The 12067-nt window shown below is 34.0% G+C and overlaps 1 protein-coding gene across 5 annotated transcripts in view; it reads right to left on the bottom strand.

The window, feature by feature from the left end:
* The window catches only part of ATRX (P-loop containing nucleoside triphosphate hydrolases superfamily protein), a 31281-nt gene that overhangs the window by 18631 nt on the left and 583 nt on the right, over positions 1-12067 (bottom strand). For 3 of the 5 annotated variants that reach the window (XR_015781630.1, XM_047309142.2, XM_088096860.1), the window contains 7 exons: positions 10966-11090; positions 10760-10822; positions 6591-6686; positions 6422-6514; positions 3015-3205; positions 2700-2940; positions 1902-2015 (listed from right to left, as the gene is read on the bottom strand). Coding sequence is in view for 4 of the 5 variants with exons in the window: in XM_047309142.2 (XP_047165098.2) it covers positions 1902-2015; positions 2700-2940; positions 3015-3205; positions 6422-6514; positions 6591-6686; positions 10760-10822; positions 10966-11088 (921 nt within the window). In the remaining variant the exon portion in view is untranslated. Of the gene's footprint in view, positions 1-1901; positions 2016-2699; positions 2941-3014; positions 3206-6421; positions 6515-6590; positions 6687-10759; positions 10823-10965; positions 11091-11824; positions 11843-12067 lie in introns of those variants that run through there. The other 2 variants (XM_088096859.1, XM_047309144.2) reach the window with 2 other exon arrangements.

The following is a 12067-nucleotide window of genomic DNA, read 5'->3' as shown; positions in this document are numbered from 1 at the left end:
CTGTAAAGGTGTACCAAAAAAATAATCAACTTCCTAAACACAGGCAAGAATATATCATCATGAAGAAGAAAATATATAGATATGCATAACATGGATTAACATGGAATACCCCCTACATGCACTGATGTATAATACACCAGTTTGCTATATGTTAACATATCAGTTTGTGTTTGTATTCATCTGTTTACATTAAGCATAAACACCATGACTAGTTTGACAATTAAGATATGGCCACAAGAATGAATGCCAATTTGGCAATCATATAATCATATCACAGTTATCAATCACACATAGCAGAGCATAGCACCTGACACCAAACCCAATAAAACAAGATTAAGAGTTCAGAACAGAGAAAAGAATTTCATATATTATAAATGGTAATAAACACACCTAAATGCTCAAAAAATACTCAACTCAGAACAAAGGCCTTTAAGAGTTCAGAACATAGAAAATAATGGAATGTGAGTATCAACAATGAAAAATACTGAAAGAGATGGCTAGGTGCTGGTCACAGTAATGGGAGGAAAATAGTGCCCATGTAGTGTTTGCCAGCATTATGAAAAGGAGGAGGGCAAAAATATGGATATTGAAATTTCTTACTCTAGCATTGCCACTCGAAAAAAGACCACTATTCAAATACTTTTGCTTCACATTGCCACTCTGTACCTCTATTGTCATAGTGCCTCTATTACATGAAATCAATAATTCAATAACTGAGTCATAGGCTCATTCCGTGAAGATAATTTTTGAGAACAAGGAGGACATGAAACAAGGATAAGAATAGGCACTTTATACATAGACAACTATATTAAGAAAGCAGAGAATTAAAGATTGTAATAAGTAATAGTAATGTTAAAAAATGGAACCATAATTACTTACCTGAAACAGGTCAGAATAAACCAAAAAACAAAAATTTATACAGAAATCAACCAATAATAAGTTTATTCCAAATTGGAAATATTAAGAAGAAAAAGGCTGTTCATTAAGTACCAAGTTCAAAAGAACTCTAGACAACCAAAAAACAAAAGCAAAGAGTCTTATTTGAGTCCAAAAATTTCTGGTGGGTTTACTGGACCAATAAAACACATGAACACTTATTGATCAAGAACTGTTATTAACTATATAATTATTAAAAAATATTATAAATTAAAGAAGATGAAAAATAAAGAGTACAATGGTATTAAAAACAAATAAATATTAAAATCATAACATGTAGGAATGATAACTAAATAAAGCATAATATATGATATCAAAATTAAAAATATAATAAACTAAATAATACAATGGTTTTGCTCATTCAACTTCTGAGTGTAATGAATTTAGATATTATAATTTGCTAGCTTTACTATGAAATCAGAACATTGACTAATTACGTAATTTATTGATATTTTAATATTTTTTTTATATTAAGAATTAAAACCTTTTCATCCAAATATATGGTTAGTAATATATTAGGTACAATGGAAACGAATCCCACTTTTCAACAAATAAAGGAAAATAGAAAAGTCTTGTAAAACAAACATCTTAGTTTCAGAATCAATTATTACTGATGAACAAGAAGTACTAAACAGTCATTTTGGTTCTTGAAAATGTTCTGCATTTACAACTACAATTTAATCTCTCACTTACATAATTATACTAGTTAGTTCTTAAATTATTCAAACATGGTTCTGATACCAAGATAACAAACATAACATGTTTGCACAATTTAAAGACAAAAAAACTTTCGCCCAAAACATAACTTTAGGAAACAAATATTTTTTAAAAGCTCTCATAGGAGACTAACAAGAAAAAAGATCATTTCATCTAAATAAGTTAATCCCAAAACACACTAAATCAAACATTTACAGCGACCAGCATCCCATTTTACTCAATAAATAAATAATGAATTGTTAACTAACCTTTTTAAATTGTCTCCTTTGCTCATCAGAAAGATCTAATTCTCTTTCATTTGCAATGGCAGCTGCAATAAATGGATCCATAGAATTGCCATCAACATCATCAATCTCCTCAACCTAAAGAAAAAAGATAATTAACATGCTCTATGAAACAGCTGCTATAATGTTTTAAATAATGTAAAGGCCAACGATAAATTCATGAAAAGATACAAAAAATGTCAGACCAAATACCAAAAGTTTTAACCAATTTTCTACATATAGAATAAAAACGGTACAATCAGGACAAAAGAATATTCATGAATCATCAAGCAACAATTCACCAATCGCAGGATTCATGCACACAAGCTCAATGCCATATAATTTAGAAACATTAACGAACCGAATTTAAACTAGTAGCAGGGAAAGAAAAGGCAGCACATGCAAACTTGTACATTGTTTAGGACAGTAACCGAGTAAAACTTGACAAACGATGTTTACAATGAAACATGAGATCCAAGGAAGTGCTAATGTAATCTTTCATTGGATAAAATAGCATTGCTAATATTACCCCAGTCATTTCTTGAAATTTATTTATATAAGTATTTGCACAGCACTGTGTGTGTGTGTGTATTGCAAATCATCAAGAATTCAAATTCAGGGGATCTTAAATTCAGGGGTGTAAGGGGAAATGAATGATAAATTAAAAAATCACTAACATCAGCTAGCTCCAGTAATTATGCCTTCTTCCCCTTTGATATTTTTGACATATATGTTTAATAAAAAAACAAAAGCATTAAGCACAATCAAAAGTATATTTTCCACCTCATCAACTCCAGGAAATTTCAGTCCCATCAAGGCTGCTTGCTGTGGAGTGCTGGCCAAATAAACAGAAGCCCAGTGCTTACTGCCAAATGAAGCATCAATGCCGCTCCCATCGGAAACTATTTTATTGAACATATCCCAATCACCCTCAGTTTCATTTTTCACTGCCTCCTGGGTTTCATCACAAAGTTTTTTTTGGAGAAAGCCACTAGCACCCTCTTCCAGTAATTTACCATGTCGCCTGAATCAACACCCAAAACCTATAAGAGAACATATTTCATTGTTTCCAGATACAATAACATACAAGAACCATACCTTCTAACAGGTCTGTTTACTTGTAGATGCTTCTCGGCATCAGCAATTGACTCAGCAATTTCTGAAGTTGCAACAGAGCCAACCCAGTGATTCCTCTTTTTCCACGCTTCAGTGGAGCAGACATTAGGAGCTTCTTTTTCAATCAACTTAAAAAGGCTAGGAAGTTCAATGCCAGCCCCATCAAGTTGTTCCTGCATAATATCATATCAATCAATAGAAGAAAAACACAAGTACATTTCGAAAGAGGCAGAATTTACTCCAAGAAAATTCCTACAACCAAACAAAAATATAAGCAACTTGGAATGTTAGAATCTAGCACATTTACAAATGAAACAAAAAGAAAGAGAAAAGAAAAGCACACATGCAAGCAAACAAAGGGTGGTCAATTACACAAACCTTTGACCAGTTTGGGATCTGGGAAAGTTCAAATGCAAGCAACCTTAGGGTAACTTCAATGGGAGCAACACACGAGTTGCTTCCCACATTGAAAAAGGTAAAAATGTGGATCTCAACAGTGCCACATCATTCTTAAGTAACTCATACTCAAATTTGCTCTAATAGAATAAATGTGAAGGAACTCCAAGCAACTCATTATGTTATATTCTTTTTACTCTCTTTTTCTTCTCTGTCTATCACTGCTCTCTGTCTCTCTCTCCCATGTCCCAAGATATTATTTTTTATTCAGACACAACAGTTGCTTAATGAAGCAAATTTAAATTCTATTTTAGATAAATTATACTGTCAACTCATATTCATCCAGTGGAAAGTTGCTTCAAGCAACTGCCACTTTATTCAAGCATCTTCTGTTGGAGATGTTAATAGGGTGAATGAAAAGTAAGTAATAGAGACTGAGGAAGGACGTGAACCAAAATTGAATACAAGTGATAAGTTATGGTTCATAGTGGCACAATGTCAAGAGCACAAGTGAAGAGACATAAAAAGGCAATTATAACCTAATTGCTAATTGCTAATTGCTAATTGCTCATGGCGCCAGCTTGAGTCTGAGAAATTGAGAAAGAATTTTTTGTCCTGAATGTGCTTGAGTTTGTTTGCCACACACTATAATGGACTGCTTTTATTTAAGAGCACTACAAAGAAGTTATTCAATGCAAAATAATTTACAAGAGAATAATTAAGATCACCAAGATTGTCAATATAGTTTACATAAACTTGTGGAGGTTCCATAAAATCATAAGAGTGTACTTGATTTAAAAAATATTAAAATACCAACAAAAAATAATAATTCAATATTTTAATTCATAATAAAGCAAAAGTAGTAAACTATTATATCTCAATACAGTTAATACATTACAATCAAAATTGAAGGAAGAACACCAATAAAGTATTTAGTTTATTATATTTTAATTTTACCTTTACTATCATATATTTAGTTTATAATTTTTATTTAGTTATTGTATTATATACTTTACATGGTATGCTTTAATTATGTTTATATTTTAATATTATTATATTCTTTTTCTTCTGCAAATTATTATATTATCTATTATATGTAATACAGGGCTAACAAGTAAACAATTCATCCATTCTTTTTCTTTTTGTTTAGTACTGAAAAACGTATCGGATTCAAATAAGATACTAAGTCATTATGACGCAACCCTAATTAAGTTAAGGCCCGACAAATATAAGAAGAGAAAATATCCCATAGACCCTAATTATGACCCGACCCACCACCACTTTCCTACTTTCCATTGCCGCAAGTGCAGCTTAACTTGAGAGATTAATATTGCTTCTTCATTTTTATATTAAAAGTTCCACATGAAATAATTGTAGAAGCCACAAAATCCACATTCTGTAATGCAATTCTGCATAGTCTTGACTGTTGATGGCATGCAACACAACTGGTTTTCAAGACTCTGTGTTTTCTACTCCTCATGGCTGCGATTGTATTCCACAGTTATATATCAAGTTGGAGGACATGACTAAACCACAAAACCAACATCCAAAAAAAGAATCAACCAAACTCATAATAGTCACTGAACTTGTGAGTTTTCAAATCCACACAACACAGGCCTACTCAAACAAGTTTGGAGATGAGTTAAGCAGCTTCATGGAAAAAACATTAACTCATGAGTTTATGAATTCACTTTTGACTTTCATAGTCATCATTGCACTACTCCTTGATATGCATTAAATTTTGCTACATATATTTCATGTATCTAGGCTACTTAAAATAAACACTAAAAAAGCTTTTATCCCCTAAAATATTCCTATTTCCAACAGTCTACTTGAATGAACGTTTCAGAAATAAATGGAGCCTTTTGGGTGATTAAAAAGTGCCACAGAGCTTAATATCCAGTTGGCATACATATAGATCTTCAGGTTTAATAAAACCTAAATCAGGATTGTAATAGTTAAGGTATAATTTTATAAGTCATCAGGAATTCAATGGTAGTTTAAAGATACATATATTGGCCATGTACATAACACCGAATTGTATTTGACGATTTTGAGCTTTTATAGGGTGAGAAGTACGTTGACTTTGGAGTTGATCATTACTTTGAAAAGGACAATTCAACTTATCTTCTCCATAGGTCGAAGAATACTTTCTTCATAGGAATTGTACAATCCTCTACTGAACAATATAAAGATTTTAAGTTCAAATTCTTAGTAAATTCCACTCCTTAGAAATGAGTTGTGAATATTCCCACATGCTTGAAGTTTTAAGATTTTGTATTCACAGGTATGCACACGACGCTGGGTTCAAAAGTTTTGCTCATGGAAAGTCAGACATGGAATTCAACGTGTGGTTTGCTTCCATTTCTTCTTTTCACTCATATCAGAGATGCCATTTTCACAATTACAACTTGCATTGCAATTAACCGCAGGAAGCAACAAGCCGTTATGAAGAAGAATGAATTTCAGCATGTATTATTATGTCAATTAATATCAATTACAAGCCAGAAAAGCTGAGATCTAAATCATAGACTTCTATAAGTAACAAGGTTACTAATCATACCACATTGCTGAATCATCCAAAACATTGAACTTATTCATACTCCCATTCAAAACATGGTATTTTATACTTAAAACTATGAAGCCAAGGTAGTCAATAACATTTTTAAAACTCTCAAGCTCCAGCCCACCCCAGCTCGAATGAAAGATGTGTAAATGGCAGGTTTAAGTTCACAGTTTAATCTGTCACCAGCGATCTGGGTAATTTCAAATCAAGACATACATAAATCAAGTTCAGTATGAACAAATTTATGAGGGTTGTTATTTTACTTTCTAAATATCATAGCAAAAAGAAATATATAGCAGGATCTAAATCAATAACAAAGACATCAGATTAGTAGGTATTGATATTAACAAAAATTGAGAACAGTACAAATCGAAAAGCAAATGTTACAAACCAAAATATGTACTGAAAACCAAAGATAAAATCAAACCAGTAAGTGGGCACTTTCGGTTTCAAGGTCGTCCAGAACAGCTTCCCATTCTTCTTTAAAAGTAGCCATCTCATTATCAACAGCAGTTTCCAACTACAGACAAGACACAGAAATCATAAGTAAAAGATACAGAAAGATAAAAACAATCAGGGCAATGAGAGAAACCAACATCATCCCCCTGAAGACTTTGCTTGAGTTCTTGTCTAACTTCACTCTCCACTTTAGAAAGAGACTCCTCTTCAAGAGCTTCTTGCGCCTCTGCAGCCTAAAAAAGATGTTACAACAACTTCCATTGTTGACATGAAATTGTATGTGTTCATTCATGTATGACATGATACAGAGTCATCTAATGATACAAGTCAATGGTACTGAAATGTCACAAATCATAAGAATTGTGAAATGTATGATTCAAAAGATGCCATGAATGATAACTATGATGGCAGTATCAAAATTGGTTTGAGAGAGGTATCAAGGTGAAATATATAGGTTTGCAATAAATTCTTAAAGTTTGTAACCCATGTACAGGCTCAATTTGTTTTCTCCAAACAAAATTACTGTCATCAATTTTTTCAAAGATTGCACAGGAGAATTGCAGCAAACTGTTGCTGGAATCATGGGAGTCACTAGAGAATATGAATTTGTAGCATAGGTCACCAGATGTTGTGCATGTGACACAATGTCAAAGGAGGCTGTGAATCCACAGGATCTGCTCAGTGGTGTAAGAGAGAAATTTGGAACCTCGAGTGATGGTGTTAGGTTTATGGGAATGAAACCTAACTGTCTCACAGCACACACTCACAATAGCATCCAAATGGTAAGAAAAGAATGAAAATATGTATTCACATCAACCAATGCCATGTACAACCAGTAACTGGGAGCATAATCCCCCTCCACAGGATCAAGGTTCCTGTCTATACAATTGATATCAAAAAACCCTCCTCTCTACCAGACCCCCCTTGCCTTCTTATAAAGGCAACCCACTTCTAACTACCCAACAACAATTAACTCCTAAACTGAACAATTAATTCTTCAACTGTTTTCTCTCTCCTGCACACCTATTACCCATTATAACCTATCATATTATATCCTATCATTACACCCTGCTTCAAAACAACCTTGTCCTCAAGGTTGGTACAGTAGTGCTTGTTCCCATGGCTAATCATCATAGGAAGGGAACCCACTGGCTGCTGCCTCCAGTTCAGGTCTGGAGGCTTGGGTGGTGGTCTATATGAAAAAATTGTTGACTCCTTAACAGTTGCTTTTTTTCTAGAATTCCCATGGACCCTATGATTGTTCTATATTGCCTTCTGACCCGGTGACCACTTACATGGGCCTGGATTTTAACTCTTTGCTGATGAATGATCAAGAATTCTTTTCTCTTCTTCCACCCCCAAAACCTTTTTTGTATTTTTATAGCAGCATTACTCGCGAAGCCCTCTCCTTGCCCAAATTTGTTCATCCTAGAAGCTAAAAAGGAAAGAACTTGTTGATCTGACCATCCAATTTCTTCTTCATCATCATGTTGAAGTAATTGTTTCCTCTGAATGTTGTATTGCAGCCCTGCAAAGAAATATCTCTGCCATTGGTCTTCTGCTGTTTTATATGTTTGTGACAACCATATCTTGAATTCTTGAATGAATTTTTCTCCACTCAAAACAGCGGCATCTTCTACTTTATTTCCAGCCATCATAGTTACCCTGTTCCCACCATATTCTGCTTTCTTTCCTCTGTCTTCACCCTTCTTCACTGTTTTGACATACACACCAAAAACTACCCCACTATCTCCCCTAGAAACAACAACTTTTGCCACTTCCCGGGCAGCAGTAAAAACAACATCTTTTGCTATTTTCTCAGCAGCAGTAAAAACAACTTTTGCAACTTTTTCAGCAGAAGTCACATCAATGTCTCCATCACAGTTTTCGTCATTGCCTTCCTCTCCACATATATTTTCTTCTCTCCTTTCCTGCCCTCTAATTGTTGCAAAACTATCAACACTCAAAACAGCAGCTTCCGTTTCCCTTTTCTTCTCACTATTGGCTGAACTTTCTCCTCCATATGAGGGTTTCTTGGCTTTCTTGATGTCTTGCAGACTATCTTGCCCAGCCTCCATACTTATCTTTGCTTCTTTCTTTCCTTTCAAGACATCTTGAAGAAATTCCTCTCTCCTTCCTATTTTTCCTCTGTTAACAGAATCTTGATCTTCATTTGCAGACCCTAGACTGCCTTTTAATCCCTTTTCCTGGTTCCACATCCTTCCTCCAAGAATTTGCAAGATTTCTCTAGTTTCCTGCCGCATTTCTTGCATATTTCTTCTCAATTTTTGCATATTACTTCTCCACTCTACCAGGTTCATTTTCAATTCTGCCCTCCTCTGTTCGTTGGTCCTCCTCTCCAAGATATTGTCTCTTCCTTCCATGCTTCCACCCTTTCTTGATCACTTCTTGATCCGCAACATTTGATCCAGTCGTCCTCTCCTAAGGGTATCCGGCAGGTCGGACCAATTGTTAGGTTTCTGGGAATGAAACCTAACTGTCTCACAGCACACACTCACACAATAGCATCCAAATGGTAAGAAAAGAATGAAAATATGTATTCACATCAACCAATGCCATGTACAACCAGTAATTGGGAGCATAATCCCCCTCCACAGGATCAAGGTTCCTGTCTATACAATTGATATCAAAAAACCCTCCTCTCTACCAGACCCCCCTTGCCTTCTTATAAAGGCAACCCACTTCTAACTACCCAACAACAATTAACTCCTAAACTGAACAATTAATTCTTCAACTGTTTTCTCTCTCCTGCACACCTATTACTCATTATAACCTATCATATTATATCCTATCAGATGGTAAAGGTGAATTGGAGTCAGATCAGAAACAATTGATTAAGTTTCTAAAGCTCTGGACGCCATAAAAAGTGAGACAAAGAGAATCTAAAAAAGTATTTGAGAAAATAAAGTTGATTTTGTATACACTGACTTAGTGTGTTTGATTTCCCGTTGAGTTCTCCAGAATAAAAAATATCACTTAAAAACTATTTTAGGTAAATTTCACATGTTTAATTTCATGTTGAGAAATTGATTATGGATCCAAAATTGACTCTACATTGAAGGAACTTTATGTAGGGTATGTTGGATAAAAACATACATAGATAAATCACATCACTCCAAATTCAATTTTAATGAAAATCAAACTCATTCAGAACTAATTTTGAAAACGCTCATTGAAACACACTTGGAGTTTAAACTCTAATTTACTTTGAGCTTGTTCAGCACGACCCTGACTGACAGTTGCAGCCACTGTTACATCCTAAGAGAATACTAACTAATTAGGACTATAATATATTACAATGAAACATGTGAGAACTGTATATACTCTATCACACCCAGAACTGAATCTGATGCAATAATAGAATGGCCAGAAATTTCTCAGAGTGAGAACTTCGCTATCTTTTGCTTAGAAGAGACAAGAGTTGGAGAAACTGAACTAAAGTAATGTGACAAAAAACAATGTAGGTTCACAGGAAACTATGCCTGCAGGCATGGAGTTGCTGGAAATCACACTAGAAACAAGAAACTGTTTCTGATATATACCAAAAATCATAAAAATAACCCAAAAAATATATACAACCTGTACAAAATTGGTAAAGGGGGAATATTCAAATGTGACATATTTGCAGACATGGCCAGGATTTTTCCATGATATATGTTGTGCTATGGCGGTGAAACTCCCACAATGCAAAAATGAAACACTATTGGTACAAAGGAAGCTGTCAGAGGCCACAATGAACCCCTATAGCAGCGCTATTATGTAATACAGGTAACCCTGGCAAAGTACATCCATGTTGTGGTAATTGTTCCTATATTTAGAATCACTTGGATAGTAATCTCAGCTAACAAAAAAATCAAACTCTAGCCTAACAATCAATGATTGACTACTATAATGATATAATATTTAGTCAAAATATATAAAGATAATCAACTTAAGATATTTAACATATTTAAAAAAATAACAGCTCCACTAGATAATTTCCCAGAGGAGTTATGCTAATTTGATTGATTATATAAAGTAGAAATATTACTTTTGTAATTTCCATAAACAATTAAATAAACTAAAAAATTACAATAAGTAGACAGTTATTAAAAAGTAGCAAAATATTAAAATTAAATTGTAATTAAAGAAACATAAGGTAAAGATACAATTTATAATGTGGAATAATACCATATAAGAGATTATGAAAGGCTTAAATAGTATGTGTTAGTGTGTGTGTGTGTGTATGGTGATGTGCGGTACCTATCTAGCACATTGCATGTTTGTGTCCGTATAATTAAAGTACCTTACTCTCAACTTCTAACAACTCAGAAATAAGATCTTGAATTTCCTCTTCTGTTAACGGCTCCTACATGATACACATAAAAAAGGAAATAAAGCAAACAAAAGTTTATATAAGAAAAGAAAATGTAGACAGCTAGGCTTTTAAGAGCATAAAAAGACTCATCAATAAACAAAGATAGAGTGAAAGAAAATATCTTCGTCACAAACCTCAAGATGCACTCCATCATCTATTTCGGGAACCAAAGATTCATCATCATCTGAATCGTCATTGAAAGAACCACTGGAAGCACTCTCAATATCCACCACTTCATCCTCGGTTTTTCCCTCCATCTCTAGCAACGGTTACAACGTGAGGACAAACAAGCATACAAGACAGCACCTTAAATAAGATGAACTATATATGGAACTTGTAACTGTACAACTTCCTCAGATAATGACAAAGAGGCCACCGGCAATGTGGAGGAAAAGCACAACAGTGGCAAATAACCGAACAACTTACAGTATGCAATTAAAAAATATGTTAAATTAATAATTCCATTTCCAAAGATAATAGTTTCTCTTTTTATTATAGTTAGACCAGATAAATTAACCCTGTTGCTTTTGAATCCATTATTTCAAATACCTTAATCTTTGAAAAGGTGAAGGCAAAAGTCACTGATAACCACCAAATTCACGAGCAACAACTGTACCATATACCTACAACTATACCATATACCTTATTGACACATAGAAAGCCTAATTTTATCTTTTATTTACATGTACTAAAAACAGGAAAACAATGTTCCCGCAAAACTATGCCAGTGCTGGACTACCACCTACAGGAGCTTTCAAATAGAATCTAAACTACATCTGCCTAAGTCATCCATCCCCCAATGCCTATAGCCCCACAAAAAAAAATATTTTCCAAATTAATAAAATTAAAGAACCAATATTGTTTGGTTGACTGTGTGTTTAGCAACAACATCCAAATCATCTTATTCCTCTAACTTCCTACCATTCCTCATGAACATGGAAAACCATCAAGCTTCTTCAAATTCTGAGATAGGAAACATAAACGTGAACTCACTGTCACGAAAAAGACAGACTGCCACGTTCTAATCACCACCCTGATTTCAAGAACTAACATCAATGTTGTACACTATATACGAACAATTGACCTGCCTTTTCACAAAATCTGCCTCCAAAACAGAAATAGAACCCTGTCAAAATGAGTTAAAGTACCCTCAAGTTTCAAGTAAGCAGTCCAAAAATCGCGGCTAAGCCCTAGGGTAATCATATCAAATTTTCTCGTCGCACATGAAAAAGACTA

The sequence above is a fragment of the Vigna umbellata genome, chromosome 8 (assembly GCF_029865625.1).
Source record: "Vigna umbellata cultivar VRB3 chromosome 8, Vumbellata_1.0, whole genome shotgun sequence".
NCBI classification, from domain to species: Eukaryota; Viridiplantae; Streptophyta; class Magnoliopsida; order Fabales; family Fabaceae; genus Vigna; species Vigna umbellata.
The sequence above is the reverse complement of the archived record's forward strand: the minus strand, read 5'-3'. Positions and strand labels throughout refer to the sequence as shown.